This window comes from Callithrix jacchus, chromosome 14 (genome assembly GCF_049354715.1).
Source record: "Callithrix jacchus isolate 240 chromosome 14, calJac240_pri, whole genome shotgun sequence".
NCBI classification, from domain to species: domain Eukaryota; kingdom Metazoa; phylum Chordata; class Mammalia; order Primates; family Cebidae; genus Callithrix; species Callithrix jacchus.
In genome coordinates, this window is record NC_133515.1 from 8,367,972 (window position 1) to 8,384,859 (window position 16,888).

The following is a 16,888-nucleotide window of genomic DNA, read 5'->3' on the forward strand; positions in this document are numbered from 1 at the left end:
AGGACACCATTATCCGGATGCTCAAGCCTGGGATGCATCTCAGCGTGGTCTGTACCCCAATCCTGAGGGATATTATGTTTTCTGAAGAGTTCCATCCTCAAATTAAAGGGCCAGTGTTGTATTAAAAAAAAGGTAAAAGCTGGCATAGCAAGAAATCTGTTTCATTTCCTCTTAGTCACAGAAATAACTTCTGGAATATACTGTAACTATATTTTAATGAAATACAAGTTACAAAAATAAGTATTTCTTTACTAGACCTCCCCAGTTTTTTGTGCTTATTGGGTCTGTTCTTCTTAATGATATTTTTAGATGATTTTTTCTAAGATTGAATAGCAAGAAGCATGCCCCAATGTTCAAGTTTAGAGAAATGTATGTTTCTAGTTTAGTATCTAGGTCCTTAAAAGAGTTTTAAGTCAAGTTAAACCAGGGCCCCTATCCTGATCCTGTCATTATCAGCTGTAGGATGCTGAGCAAGTTCCAAATTTTATCTAGGACTTATTTTGCCCATGTATAAAATGGCTTATAGTACCTCCTCTCCCACAGTTATTGTGGACTTGAACACATGCAGAGTTCTCCATCCCTAGGTTTGAAAAGATAGAAAACAACAACTTGTGTGGAAAAACCTCTAATGGAATTACCCAGGAGGAAAGGGGGCTCAGAAATCCAGCAAGTTACCAGGATAATGAAATAGCATCTTTGGGTGCTCCTGGCCTGAGGGATGTAAAACTCAACTTACTCCAGCTCATCCTCGGAGTCGTAGCCCACTGGTCCGGACTCGATGGCAATGACCTCATTCCTTGTCTGACTTTGTTTCCAGGTGCTACTTCCTGTGGATGACGGTGATTCTTTTCTCTTCTTCTTCCCAAAAAACTTCTTAAAAGTTTTGAATTTAGATTTTTTCTTTCCTATACAGATCAGAGAAAAAAAACAAGTAATAAGTAAGAGTGTGTACAATGTGCCTTTATGGGCATGTATGCAATGGGCACGTAAAGGGGAAAAAGCAAGATTTCCATCCATGTATCAGTTATCTGCTTCTGAAAAGTCCTTTTACTCCACAGAAGTACATGGTGTACCAGTTTTACCCACGTGAAAATGCATCTTGTTTTCTCTTTATTAAGGATATTTAAATGAAAGAGCCAAGAATGTTCTGGAAGATGATCACAGAATCAAAATTAGCAACTTTCCTCTCATGAATAACCAAGTTTTAATTTCTAAAATATATGTAAGTCAACTACAAAAGTCCTGAGGAGGTAAAGGTTATGAGATAACCCAAGCAATTTAGGAAATAATTCTTGGCCAGGCATGGTGGCTCACAACCTATGATCTCAGCTCTTTGAGAGGCTGAGGCGGGAGGTTTGCTTGAGCTCAGGAGTTCGAGACCAGCTTGGGCAACACAGTGAGACCTTACTACCAAAAAAAAAAAGTTAGCTGGGCATGGTGCCACATGTCTGTAGTCCCAGCTACTAAGGAGGCTAGTTTGCTTGAGCCCAGGAGTTTGAGGCTGTAGTGAGCTATGACTGCACCATTGCACTCCAGCCTTGGCAACAGAGCAAGACTCTATCTCAAAAATAAATCAATAAATAAGAATGCTGAAATGCTTTGTCTGGTGTGAATACAGCATCAAGGACAATCAGAGGAGGCCCAATCTCATGGGCAAGAAGGTGCCTCTCTGGGGCACCAAATGCATGATGAGCTAATGACTCTTGCTGTGAAAAATAAGACTGGTCATCCCCACAGGGAAGGGATGTGGCCAGGCTGAGCCCAACTCTGCCATGCTTCCTGGATTATTAGAATTCACCACACTTTTCAACATTTTGTGATCATTTCTCTGGTGACACCTTCGTTCTCTCCCAGGTTTCCATGATTTCACATTTGCTGCTCAGCAAAGTTCACTCCTTTCCACAGTCGAAGGATGCTGCATCATAGATTACCAGGATGCTGTCTAATACTTCCTGAAAATTTGCACAACAGTTTATCAGTTTTTATAGTAATTTAATAAACTGAATTCCTTAACAAACCCAGGATCTTTCTATTGTGTTTATATTATTGCTTCCTTGGGAAGCTTACATGATCTTAGTCTCATGGGGGAGTAATTACTTAGGATTACTTCAGTAGGAGTTCCTACATCATTACAGGTAGAACAAATCCCTCTCCAAGGAGAAATCAGTTCTACAGCATAGTTTTCTCAACTTCTAGTGGAAGTGCTCTTAACTTTATAATTGTAAAAAATGTTTATGTTGTTAGCAGATGGTTCTCAATGAGCATTTATTATTTTGAAAGACTCTTGAGAGTTTTCTGCATTTGGTCAGGACACCCTGTGGCTTTTGTCTAGTCAACAAATTGGTATGCATCCTCAAAGGCCTGAATCGATACACAACCTCAATATCATGACCATTAAAGATGCTGCTTACAGCATTAATGGCGTCCTCAAGTATAACTGGTAGACCTCAAGGATAACTGCTGTACACTTGTTTCACTGGCAGGGCTTAGTCAGCCAACCATTTGTTCATATTATATTTCTTCTCCTGCTAGGATTTGTAATTCAATTTCTTGAATGGTTGCAGAACTAGTCCAGTTTTCTGCTTCTTGAATCTGATTTTTTAAGTAACATTTTTCTGTACTTTTTCCAAATTTTCAAATGTATTGGCAAAAATTCTTAATAATATATTTTTATCTTTCAAGCATTCACAACATCTATAGTGACTGACGGCTCTTTTTCCAACCTGATATTATCATAAACGTGCCTCTTCTCTTTTCCTTGATCAATTGCACCAGAGGTTTATAAATTTTAATTGCTTTAAAAGTTTAGCTTTAATTCTACTGAATTTTTATTTTATATTGTATTAATTTCTGTTCTTATCTTTATTCCTTCCTTCCTACTTTCTTCAGGTTTACTTCTCTATTTTCTTAAACTTCTTGAGATGAACACTTGGTTTACTACTTTTTAGACTTTCCTGTTTTAATAACATAATATTTAAGGCAATGCATTTCCCTCTAAGTCTGTTTTAGCTGCATATACATGTTTTAAAATGTAGTATTTTCATTATTTCTTGGTCAAAAGTATTTTCTGATTTCTACTATGATACTTCTTAGACTTATGGGTTATTTAGGAAAGTAAGTCTTCCTTTCCAAGCAGTTTAGGATTTTCTGTTATTGATTTCTAGCTTAATTGCACGGTGGTCCAATAACATACTCTGAAAGATTTGAACCCATTCAAATCTGTTGATACTTGCTTTATGGCTTAACATATGAACAATTTTAAAAAATGTTCCTGGTGTGCTTGAAAATAATGCATTTTCTTCAATGTTCAATATATGTCAATTAGAACAAGACCTTTTTTAAAAAAAATTGCATTGTCCAAGTATTTTATATCTTTACTGATTTTTAAAATGTTTGTTTTATCAATTACTGAGAGAGATGTGTTAAAAATAACCCACTCTGATTATAGATTTTCTTATTTATCTTTAGTTGTCAATTTGTACTTTACAACTTTATTTGTTGGAGAGGTTGCTTTCAGGCAAAAACCAGAAAGCTTGCTAGACAAATTCTAAAAGAGCGGTAATACAATTTTCAATATCATGTTAATGAATAGAAATGTAAAATCATTATCTTGCTGGGGAACTGAACCTTTTGTGGAACGGCCCTCTTTATGTTTAGTTATGTTTACTGCCTTACATTTCATTTTGACTGCTATTAGTACAGATTTGTCATATCAAATCTGAAAATCTGAAATGCTCCAAAATCTGAAACTTTTTGAGCACCCACATGATGCTTAAAGGAAATGATCAATGGAGAATTTCAGACTTTGGATTTTCAAATTTGAGACCTTCAACTGGTAAGTATAATGCAAGTATTCAAAAATCTGAAAAACTCTGAAATCCAAAACACTCCTGATCCAAGCATTTTGGGTAAGGGATACTCAACCTGTATAGCTACACCATCTTCCCTTACCCAGTGTTCACAAGGTATAGGTTTTTGTATCCTATTACTATCCTTACTTTTCTGAACCTTTATAGTTAAGGTTCATATGTTTAGAGTTTTGGAATTTAATCTGACCTTCTTTAACTCTTAACTGGAACAATTAATGTAATTAACTAGTCCACTTACATGTTCTGTAATTACTGATATATTAATAAAAACAAGTCTATCATCTTATGGGTTTTTAAATTGTTCTTTAAAAGAATCATTCAGTTTCTTCCATTGCTAGTTTATAAACCTCACCTTTTGCTTCTGTTCTTTCAGTGGTTACCCTAGAAATTATACTACACTTTTGATTACAGGACAAAACAAGGACCTTAGAATACTCTAATTCTCTTAGAGTTCTCTAATTTTTATACCCTATTGTTTTACTTCTGATTGTTAAAAAAACCCAAAGTTATTTCATGTTCACGTAGATGTATCCATTTGTTTTCTTTGTTCTTCATTCCTTCCCATATTCCAGATGGTCCACTAGGAAGGTTTTCCTTTGGCCTGAGGGTGCATTTGTGTGGAATGTGTTTTACTGAGGGCTTACTGGGACCAACCCGGTTTTTGTTTGTCTGAAATGCCTTCATTTCTCCATCACTCTTGAAGTATATTTTTCCTAAGTATAACATTCTATTAGGTTGGTGCAAAAGTAATTGCATCTCTTGCCATGACATTTAATGGCAAAAACGGCAATTACTTTTACACCAACATAAGAGTTTGGCAGTTACTTTTCCCAAGGATATTTAGGCTGTTGTTTCCCTGTTTTGTGGCTTCCATTGTGTTGAGAAGTCAGGCATTAATTACTTTTTTGCTCTTTTCCAGGTAATCTGTCTCTCTCAGACTCATTTAGTCATCCTCTTTGGTTTTATGCAGTTTTATTTCATATGAATTTTCTTTGATTTATCCTTCTTGGGGTTCGTCGGGTTTCTTAAACCTATGGGTTGGGTCATCTTTTTGATTAAATCCAGAAAATTCTCAGCCCTTCTCTCCTCCCCTGAGACTGTGCTCAAATGGATGTTACACCTTTTCACTTACCCTCCATGCCCCTTGTTCTCTTTTCTGTAATTTCTATCTTTTTGTCATTCTATAGTACATTTTGTATAATTTCTTGTGATCTATCTCAATCTGATATAATCTGCTGTTATATCCAAGCATTTTAATCATTACATTTATTTCAAATAAATTTAATTTAAAATAAAATTTTAATTATTATACTTATTTCTAAAAATTCCTTTTTCAAATCTGCTATACCTTGTAAAAACACTTATTGTTAAAATTACACACAGTAAAATTCATTTTTTTTGGTGTACATAGAGTTGTATAATTATCACTGCAATCAAGATACAGAACTGTCCTCATGCTGCCCTTCTGTAGTCCAACCTTCTCCAATACCTTTAACCCCGGGCAACCACTTATAACTTCTCTGTTTCCATAGTTTTGCTTTTTCTAGAATGTCATATAGGTTAAGTCACACAGTACGTCCCCTTTTCATTCTGGCTTCTTCCATTCAGCACAACACATTAGAGACTCACACATGTTATACCAATCAATACTTTGTTCCTTTCTGTTGCTGAGATTGTGTGGATATACCAGTGTATTGAACCATTTCAACCTGCTGAAAGACATCTGGGTTCTTTTCAGTTTTTAGCAATTATAAATAAAGTTGCTATAGTGTGTGTGTGTGTGTGTGTGTGTAAACAAAAGTTTTTACTGCCAAGTAATTACCTAGGATTTTGATTGCTGAGTCATAGGCTAAGTGTATGTTTAACTTCACAAGAAGCTGCCAAAATGTTTTTCCAAAGTGGCTGTACCATTTTGGATTCCTCCTTTCAATGCACACTTACCAGCTCCTGTTGTTATGATGGTTTTCTCTAGACATTTAATAGGTGGGTCATGGTATTTCATTGTAGTTTTACTTTGCATTACCTAATGATTATAGATGTTGAGCATTTCTTCATATGATTATTTTCCATCTGTACATCTTCTTAGGTAAAGCATCATTTAAAATTTGATGTCCATTTTGTAACTGGGTTATTTGTTTTCTTACTTGTTCTAAATACATATGTAAGCCCTTTATCAAGTGTGGATGTAAGTCCTTTATCAAGTGTGATTTATAAATATTTTCTCCTAGTCTGTGACTTGTCATTTCATTTTTTTAAAAGTGTATTGCACACAGCATATTTTAAAGTTTTGATGAAGTCCAATTTATAAATTTTTTCCTTTTATGGATTCAGGTATCATATCTAAGAACCCTTGCCTAATCCTGGGTCATAAATATCTTCTCCTAGTTTTATACATTTAAGTTTATGACACATTTTGAGTTTTTTGTATAATCTGTGAGATATATTTACATATGAATGTCCAATTGTTTCAGCACCATTTGTTGAAATGTTAACCTTTCTCCAATGAATTGCCTTTACGATTTTGTCAAAATCAATTAACCATATTTGTACGGGTCTGTTTGAACTCGATTCCCCTCTGTCTCTGTGCATCTATCCTTTTGCCAATACCATACTGTCTTGATTACTGCAGCTTTACAGTAAGTCTTAAAAGCTTTCAATTTTACTCTTTTTCAAAATTGTTTTATCTATTCTAGTTCTTTGCTTTTTCACACACATTTTCTTTTTTTTTTTTTTTTAATTTTTTATTGGATTTTAGGTTTTGGGGTACATGAGCAGAGCATGCAAGACAGTTGCATAGGAACACACATGGCAGTGTGCTTTTCTTTCCTTCTCCCCTTCACCCACATTTGGCATTTCTCCCCCGGCTATCCCTCCCCACCTCCCCTTCCCACTGGCCCTCCCCTTTTCCCCCCAATAGACCCCAGTGTTTAGTACTCCCCTTTCTGTGTCCATGTGTTCTCATTTTTCATCACCCACCTATGAGTGAGAATATGCGGTGTTTCATTTTCTGTTCTTGTGTCAGTTTGCTGAGGGTGATGTTTTCCAGATTCATCCATGTCCCTACAAATGACACAAACTCATCATTTCTGATTGCTGCATAATATTCCATGGTGTATATGTGCCACATTTTTCCAATCCAGTCTATTATCAATGGGCATTTGGGTTGATTCCAGGTCTTTGCTATTGTAAACAGTGCTGCAATGAACATTCGTATACATGTGTCCTTATAGTAGAACGATTTATAGTCTTTTGGATATATACCCAGTAATGGGATTGCTGGGTCAAATGAAATTTCTATTTCTAAGGCCTTGAGGAATCGCCACACTGTCTTCCACAATGGTTGAACTAATTTACACTCCCACCAACAGCGTAAAAGTGTTCCTTTTTCTCCACATCCTCTCCAGCATCTGTTGTCTCCAGATTTTTTAATGATCGCCATTCTAACTGGCGTGAGATGGTATCTCAATGTGGTTTTGATTTGCATCTCTCTGATGACCAGTGACGATGAGCATTTTTTCATATGATTGTTGGCCTCATATATGTCTTCTTTCGTAAAGTATCTGTTCATATCCTTTGCCCACTTTTGAATGGGCTTGTTTGTTTTTTTCCTGTAAATCTGTTTGAGTTCTTTGTAAATTCTGGATATCAGCCCTTTGTCAGATGGGTAGACTGCAATAATTTTTTCCCATTCTGTTGGTTGCCGATCCACTCTAGTGACTGTTTCTTTTGCCGTGCAGAAGCTGTGGAGTTTCATTAGGTCCCATTTGTCTATTTTGGCTTTTGTTGCCAATGCTTTTGGTGTTTTGTTCATGAAGTCCTTGCCTACTCCTATGTCCTGGATGGTTTTGCCTAGATTTCCTTCTAGGGTTTTTATGGTGCCAGGTCTTATGTTTAAGTCTTTAATCCATCTGGAGTTAATTTTGGTGTAAGGTGTCAGGAAGGGGTCCAGTTTCTGCTTTCTGCACATGGCTAGCCAGTTTCCCCAACACCATTTGTTAAACATGGAATCCTTTCCCCATTGCTTGTTTTTGTCGGGTTTATCAAAGATTGTATAGTTGTATGTATGTTGTGTTGCCTCCGGTGCCTCTGTTTTGTTCCATTGGTCTATATCTTTGTTTTGGTACCAGTACCATGCTGTTTTGATTACTGTAGCCTTGTAATATAGTTTGAAATCCGGTAGTGTGATGCCCCCCGCTGTGTTCTTTTTGCTTAGAATTGACTTGGCTATGCGGGCTCTCTTTTGGTTCCATATGAAGTTCATGGTGGTTTTTTCCAGTTCTTCACACACATTTTCAAATCAGCTTGCCAATATCTGCAAAAAGTCCTGCTGGGATTTTGACTGCTTCGCCTTTACCCCTCTTCCTCCCCACTTCTGAGGGTTATTTCAAAAAAATCATCCCAGACACTATTATTATTTAGTCTATAGGAACTTGGCTTTTTCCTAAATGAAAGAATCTCGGCTTCTTCATGAGTATCAAATAAATTATTACAGTATTCCTGCTATAGAATATTGAGCTCATTGTAGGTCTGCCTTCCATAACTGACTTTTAAAGAGTGCATTGTAACTACATGTACTGACACACAATTTTGTAGCTCAGTTTGGGGAGAACTGACAGCAACATTGAGTCTTCCAATCTGTAAACATACTATCTCTCCTCAGGTAGTTAGGTCTTTGCTAATTTCTTTAAAAAATTATTTGTATTTTCTTGAATGTGGATCCTGCATATATTTTACTAAATAGATGCCTAAATATTTCAATTTTTTGGTACTTTTAAAATTTTCATTTTTCAATCGTTCATTGTTAGTATACAGAAATACAATCACTCTAAGTATATTGACCTATATCTTGCAATCTTGCTATATTTGTATAAGAGTTCTGAGTGCTTTTTTGTGTATGTTGTATAAACATGTCATCTGTAAATAGAGACAGTCTTATTTCTTTCTTCTGTCTCTCTGCCTTTTATTCCTTTCTCTTGCTTTATTGCATTGCCTGGGTGATATGGCACTTTTTTATAGTTCTCTGGAACTTTCAGATATTTTTAAACATTTTTATAATCTTCAAACATAGCATGCATGTTTGCTTTATAGGAAGTATTTGGTCCTTCTGATATTTATGCCTTCAAGTATCTGTTTCTCATGTTTGCCTGCATGTATGCCTGGCATTCTCCTTGTGTGCATATCTACGTACACAATTCCCCTTTTCATAAGGACACCATCATATTGGAACAGGAGCCTACCCTACTTCAGTATGATCTCATCTTAATGAATCACATCAGCCTTCAAATAAAGCCACATTTGGAGAGACTAGAGACTTCACATATGAATTTGGTGGGAGCACAATTCAATCAACGGCATGTTGGTTCTCATTCATAATATCCTGTTGCCTTAGATGCCTGATGATCACTGACTATATGCTTGTCATGATACTGAAAATATCATTTTCTGTAATAATTTGAAGTCTAAATGGAAGGCATCCTCCTTTAGTGAATATTATTTGCTTCTGCAAAGTACCTGGGTTTACATCTAGTGCAGAAGCAATATCAATCAAGTTCAAGGGTTGAGGTTCTCTGAATTACCCAAATGATGCAAACTCAAGCTGCAAATCTACACAAGGGTTGGTTTACCCCTAGTTCACACCTACTCAGATTTTGCAACTCCTTGGCTCCCCTTTATTGTAGAGAGTGCCTTCTATGAGACAGTCTACCGTATACAGGCCTTGTACTTCGATATTTGACCGTTACTCTCACCTTCCACCCCATGAAGACATGAAAATTTCCAAGATTGATAATTTCCAAGACCGGTAAATTATCTAAGGGCAAAAGTGGCTTTTAGACTCTGTTGTCTCCCCAGGTTACCATTTTCCTTTCCTTTTTTTTTTTTTTCCTGAGGCAGGGTCTTGCTTGTTGCCCAGGCTGGGGTATAGCAGTGTAATCATGGCCCACTGTAGTATTAACCTCCTGGGACTACAGGTGTGTGCCACCATATCCAGCTAATTTTTAAAATTTTTTGTAGAGACAGGGTCTCACTATGCCCAAACTGTTCTTGAACTCCTGGGCTCAAGCAATCTTCCTACCTTGGCCTCCCAAAGTGCTGGGATTACAGGTGGGAGCCACTGCGCCTGGCCCATTTTCATTTCAATTCTGGTCTTTATTATTTCTTACTTTGAAAAACATTTTAAAGAATATTCTTATCTAGAATTTTAAATTTTCAGTGGAAGAGGTTTGGTCTGAATAACTTAAGCTCACTATTTGAAAAAAAGAAAACTTGGTCTCTTTTCTTTAGTAACCTCTGTATGTATTTAGAACTAGCATTTAGGGAGGTTATTTCAGGCTGATGACATATTTATTCAAACATTTCTTGCTTAAAATAAGTAATAAATAGTATCCTGTAATATGAGAAAATTTGAAACTCCATTTTTTTTTCAGGGTTCATCTAAAAACCCTCATTTTAAATTTGGATTTATTTGGTATCTATTGAAATGTGACAGAGGAAAAAATGATTCTAATATGAAATAACAAGAAAAAAATCTATCTGTAATATTTGAAATGGAGTCTTTACTGAAATTGGTATCAGAACCTAGTGGCTAGCAGCTAGGATTTAATATTATTGGGAACTGTTTCTCCTGAACTATATCAAAGAAAGTCACTACTTGCATTTTGAATGTAAATAAGAGAGAGATGGAGACTGTTGTTACCAAAATAAGGGGAGGATATGAATGGCTAACCTAGGTAAAAAGCACATTGTGGAGAGATTAATTTTTAATGTCAATTTTATAACTCTAGCAGGACATAAATAGCAATATGTGGATAACAGTAAACCAATCACATAATTGGAGAACTCTTAGAATGTCTTATGAGATGATGATTTATGGCCTAGAATTTAGCTCAGCAGAAAACATACTAAAGGTCTCCTTCAGAATAAAAGTCATAAAGGAGCGGGATCAAAGGCTCTCTCTTGATGTAATTATTTTTCTTACAGTTGGTCAGGCTGTCAGGTACTTTGCTCAGCCTCCTACAGATATCTTTGGATATTCTTAGATGGTAAATGAATCCATTTAGTGCCTCTTCCTTTGCATTCAAGTCAACCAAACGTGGGGACATGGTTACCTTCAGGAAGGAGGAAAATGAGCTGAAAAGTCCCTGTACTTGACAGAGAAGCAGAGGAACTCTGTCCTGAGCAGCCTTAAATGATGTGTATGTGCTCTCAGTCACAGTGTGAAGGGCCTAAGGGTATCTGACCACACTGGGAACTGAACCCCCACTTTTCATACAGAGAGCCCCAAAGGTCTGCCTCCATCAGTCCCTCTCCCTGCCCCACAACAAAGCAAGTGCCCTCTCCAGAGCACTTGAACTCCTGGGCTCAAGCAATCTTCCTACCTTGGCCTCCCAGAGTGCTGGGATTACAGGTGGGAGCCACTGCGCCTGGCCCATTTTCATTTCAATTCTGGTCTTTATGATTTATACAGGAAGCAGGACCTTACCTGTACTGTCCTCCCCAAGGCCTTCTGCAGCCTCCCGAAGCTTAATGTCCATCACCCTTGTAGAAATCATGTCGAGCTCCCTGAAATTAGATGGAAATTCACACTAAAGGAACGTCATTAGCAGAAGTTACCAATGAGTGAAATAGTGTTGGTGACTGCATTTGCCATGATCTGGCCTGCATACACCCCAGCAAAGACAGTCCAGGGCAGAGTGCAGCACAGTACAGGCCAAAACCATGTCCACAGCCACAAGATAAGTAACAGCACAAGCGTTTAATCACTGACTGGGGTGATTTAATGGAAAAGAGATCACTGAAACAAATGCTTCACTAATTTTCACAATGCAGATTAGGTTTCTTTCAAAAAGATTTTTCTCAAATTGTAAGAAATGAGTTTTTCTCTTGTTTACTACAGGAAGTTTGGAAAATAGAATGAAAATCACCCACAATCCGACCAACCAAGGATAACAACAGTTAATGTTTCCATTTCCTTTCAATCATTTTTATGCAAATATTTTGTCCACATGCACACACATATCATATTAGAAAGCTTGACTTCCTGATTTTCTTACTTATACCACATTATTAAAATTCTTCATGTGTTATTTTAATGGCTACCTAATATTTTGATATATGCTATAACATCATTTATTTACATTGAGTTTCTTTTTTGAATGCAATGAAAAATTTAAAACAGATACAAAAATATGAAGAACATAAAATGAACTTAACATATGGCTACTCTTGCTTCATCCTTATACCCACACTTCATCCCACTCCTATGCAGTGATTTCTAAGCAAAGCATCCCAGGCACAATGATCATTTCATCCACATAAATTCAGCTGCTTCCTGAATTAAAAAAAATTCCTCACACTTTATAAAAATCAAATACATGATTACTGGCCAATATTCCTGCTACAGAATACTGAACTAATGGTGTCCCTGCCTTCCATAACTGACTGTTACAGTGTGGTCTACCTCCACATGCTGTCACACCATTTATTTAGAAAGCTATTTCTTACTGCTAGGTGTGATGAATCCTCACACTTAAAAAGGGGCGCTCTTTAACCAATTCACATTACCACTTGTACACAGCATGGATTGGGAAATGATGGGAGAAATGCAAAGAAAATATGAACAGAGAAAAGAAGTTGTGGGTCTGTGCCTGAGCTGGCTCTAATATTTAGATTTCTTCCAATGTTCATCCTCCCTACCAGCCAATCCCTTAAAAGCTGAACAAAGTTTCACCAGCTCTGGCACTAATGTTCATACGATTTGGCTTGAAAAAAAAATGTCTGGTTTTGTGTTGGCTCTGCCGAAAACACTTGGAACCTCACCAAATCTGACTGATGATCATGCTATCATTATATACAAAATGAGGGTTGGACAGAAATAGTAGTTTCAAATCCTTTACCACTGTTTTAGGTTTCAAAGAACAGCCTTGCTTTCATTATCTGTGTTCACTGTCAAAGTAACAGACAGTGCTATTAAACAGCAAAATGATAATAGTTCTAGGCTGGTGACCCAACCCAAAGGCCTAGGTGTTCCAAAGGTGTTCCTCAGTCCTCCCACCCTCCAATATGTTAGTCAGTCAGCAACCCTCTGATCCCCAAGTCTCCTTTAGAGGGGGTGGCTACCAGAGTATTCAATGGAGAAGGAAAACATAAGGTGTAAGGGAAGAGTGAAGACGGTGAGTGTGGCCTCAGAGTTGCCATTTGTTCCCCTGGGTGCCATCTCCTGAGGCTGCCACTGAGCTCTAGCTCAGTGCAAGAGTTTTCCCTTGCCTGAATTTGGAGTTAACCATGACAACTGCAAATTACTTATCCAGCATGCAAGTATCATCAGAATTATCTCATTGAATCCCCAGGAACTTTTAGTATTCCCATTTTGGAGATGAGAACATTTTTTTTTTTTTGAGACGGAGTTTTGCTCTTGTTACCCAGGCTGGAGTGCAATGGCGCGATCTCGGCTCACCGCAACCTCCGCCTCCTGGGTTCAGGCAATTCTCCTGCCTCAGTCTCCTGAGTAGCTGGGATTACAGGCATGCGCCACCATGCCCAGCTAATTTTTTGTATTTTTAGTAGAGATGGGGTTTCACCATGTTGGCCAGGCTGGTCTTGAACTCCTGAGCTCAAGCAATCTGCTTACTTCAGCCTCCCAAAGTGCTTGGGATTAAAGGTGTGAGCCACTGCACCTGGCAGAGAACATTTCTAATATTAGGTGGTTTATCCTTGCCCAAGGTAGCAGAGCAGACATCTATGCTTACGCTGACTGCACACCCAGCACGGGCAGGTGCTTCTGAGGCACTGGGATGCGGTGGCAGATGAGACCTACGTGATTCCTGCCTCTTGCAGGTGCTGAGCAATGAAGGGGAGAGTCCTGCGTTGTCCCAAGTGAGTCTCAAGGGAAGTTGGAGAATCCAAAGGACAGGCTCTCCCACTGAAATGGCTCTGCCTGCCAAGAAGCCCTGCCCAGTGTCAGGCCAGAACTCAGAGGCTGGAGGAAACTAGTCAGTCAGCCTTCGTCCTCATCGCCTACTTTCCTGTACCTTGGAAGGCTGTTGAACCTTGCCTGTGTCCTCTTAGCTCCTCGAGACTTCATCTTAATGCTACTGAGACACAAACAAAAGCACGCAGTAGCTTCAAGTAGCCCTCTCCTTCATCTCAGCCCTAAGCAAGCTGGCCTCTGAGAGCTCCAAGTCAAAGAAAACTTACTCTTTAGACTAAATCTAGACCAACTGGGGTTCTTCAGGGGTTCTAATGAACTCAGAAGAGTGCTGAGCCTCCAGCCCCTGCAGCAGGGCACAGCACTTGTCAGTGTGTATCCGGGCACCCACAGAATCCAGGGGAGTCATGCATCTAAAAAAGACCCCTTAATGTGGGGGCTGCCACACTCCCTCTCCCTCCATCCTAATGACCACAGGCTCCTTCCCAGCTTATAGCAGAGTTCCATCATTAGTCTCAGCTTCTGTTGAAATAGGTCTACAAAAGTTAATTCACATAAAGAATGAGAATAGATTTTAATATGGTATTTTAAAGGTTTCAATCCATTATATTTACCTATATAATGCAAAGAAAAATATCTGTACCGTGACTCCATACATCTGAGCACATAATTATGCATAAAAGCTTTAGTGTTCACCCTAAGGATTCCCTAATCCCACACCACCCTCCAGGCTGTTTAGACCCCCGTGGATTCTTTCTTAGCTCCCAGTACCTTTCTTTCACATTGCTTACCAAGGTTGTCATCAATAACTTGTTTGGGAGGTGTCTGCTTAGCATCCCTTCCTCCCAAGGCTGGGGTTTTGAGGAGTGAGAGCTATGCGTATTATATTCACTGCTCTTTTACCAGTACCTAGGACAGTGCCCAATCAAAGAAGTGAACCCAGCCCACAAACAAGAGAACTGACAAACTGGAGAAGGTTCTGGGGTTATTAGAATCCTTTGAGATCAAGGTAGGTTAGACTTCCAAATGGTAGAGTAGCTTATACCACAGTAAAACTTTCCACTGATGATCAGTATAAACTGTGGAGAAAATATTAAAAACAATCATTTGAGGGCAGTAATGAGCAACCAAAAGCAGAAAGTAAAGTAGAATCAACTCCTTTTTCCTTTTTTCTTTTTGGAATCAACACTTAAAAGAAGGGAATTGCAGTAGGAGTGATTTATGTGTGTAGGGCTTTTATTCTGGAAAAGCTCTCAGGTATGTGTGTTGTGGAGTGATTGGAGCTCAAATAGAAAGCCATAATCTCATTGGCTTGATGAATCCAAGAATGGAATTTAGGGCTGCCAGAGTAGATGGAAACTGAGGGAGAATATCTATGGAAGGAAAGAACTTCAGAGAGAGGAGCACCAAAATCCACATGTCAACTCTTTCCTAATTCTTGGCTCCCCTCCCCTGAATTCTCACATACTGGGGAGACTCCAAAAAACCAGGCAGAAGATAGCAGCTAGGAGGCAGAGGGGAATGAACTAAAAATTTTCTACTGCTTACTGCAGGAGAGACAGAGTTCACATTTTGAGTCCAGCCAAGGTAACAAACAGCCTGCCAGAACAAAATCAATAATCTTCAGGAGAGCATAACAGATTCCAGATTTCCTATAAAATATCATTTATAATGTCTACCATACAATCAAAATTTACAAAACATGTAAACAAGTAGGAAAATATGATCCATAGTCATGATAAAAAAAAAACACCTAAGAGAGAATAATCCTGAGTGGCCAAAATGCTTAAATAGCAGGCAAGGACTTTAAAGAAGCTACTAGATGCATGTTTGGGGACTTCAAACAAAAAATGTAGCCATCATGAAAAACAAGATTAAGAATTTCAAGTTAGTAACAGAATATAAAGAAGAAACAAAGGGAAACCATCAAGATGAAAACTAATTTCCAAAATAAAATATTTATTAAATGGCTTAACAGCATTTGACATCAAAAGAAAGGATTAATCAAACTGAAGAGAGATCAGTAGAAATGATCCAATCTGAAGAACAGAGAGAAAAAAGACAGAAAAAAATGAATTTGAACACAGCCTCAGTGACCAGTGGTACAGTATTGACTGGTCTAACATATATTTAATTGAGTCCCAGAAGCAGGGAGTGGGGGGAATGAGAAGCAGAAGAGAGAAAGAGGAAAAAGGAGAGAGAAGAAGAAAGAAGGAGAGAGAAGAGGTGGGTGGGAAAGAGAGAGAGAGGAGGAGAGGAGAGGAGAGGCAGAAAAAATATTTGGAGAATTTATGAATAAAAATTTCTTCGAAATGGTGGAAAAGATAATCCTACAGATCTGAGAATTTTAGCAAACTTCAAGAATCACAACAAGGCACATCACAGACCTCAGAGAAGTGTGGGTGGGACACAGCGTAGTGTAGTAAAACCAAAGACAAAGAGGAAATCTCGACAATGGCCAGAGAAAAATGGCACATCATAAACAGGCAACCAGCAATATAAATGACCAACAATGGATAAGAAAGGGCAACAGAATAGCCTCTTTCAAGTGCTGATAGAAAACAAAGAATCCAATATTCTATATCCAGAAAAATTATTCTTCAATAATGAAGGCAAAATATAGACATTTTTAGATAATTGAAAAGTGAAGAATCTGTTTCCAGCTGATATGTACTACAGGAAATGCAGAAAAAAAAATGTTCTTTAGGATGAAAGAAACTGAAAGCTATAAAAAAAAATGAAAAAACCAGCTGGGATACATTAAAAAGTGGAAAAATTATAAACAAATAAAATATATATTAAGCTTCTAAAAAATCATCAGAATTCTTGACCTTGGAATAACCAAAGATGTCTTAGGCATGCCTAAAATACATTAAAAAATGTATAGTTTGCACTTCATCAAAATGAAATAATTCTGCTCATCAAAAGATCATGTTAGAAAAATGAATAGGTAAGTAACTGACGGAGAGAAAATATTTGTGAAAAAAGAAAAACACGTATCTCGCATGTATAAAGAATCCATAGAACCCAATAAATGAAAAGCAAACAATTTCTTGCCTTAAACCTGGGCAAATGATTTGAAATATATGCAAAT

At 37.8% G+C, this 16,888-nt stretch overlaps 1 protein-coding gene and 1 non-coding gene across 10 annotated transcripts in view; both read right to left on the reverse strand.

The window, feature by feature from the left end:
* The window catches only part of CRACDL (CRACD like), a 146,994-nt gene that overhangs the window by 42,714 nt on the left and 87,392 nt on the right, over positions 1-16,888 (reverse strand). For 8 of the 9 annotated variants that reach the window (XR_013526319.1, XR_013526318.1, XR_008476192.2 and 5 more), the window contains exons 2-3: positions 11,350-11,429; positions 737-905 (exon numbers count right to left, since the gene is read on the reverse strand). Coding sequence is in view for 5 of the 9 variants with exons in the window: in XM_054244556.2 (XP_054100531.2) it covers positions 737-905; positions 11,350-11,429 (249 nt within the window). In the remaining 4 variants the exon portion in view is untranslated. Of the gene's footprint in view, positions 1-736; positions 906-11,349; positions 11,453-16,888 lie in introns of all 9 variants that reach the window. The other variant, XM_078348748.1, reaches the window with a different exon arrangement.
* Positions 3,506-3,567, reverse strand: LOC118147588 (U7 small nuclear RNA). The gene has a single exon (XR_004734032.1). It is a non-coding gene; the product is annotated as a U7 small nuclear RNA (small nuclear RNA).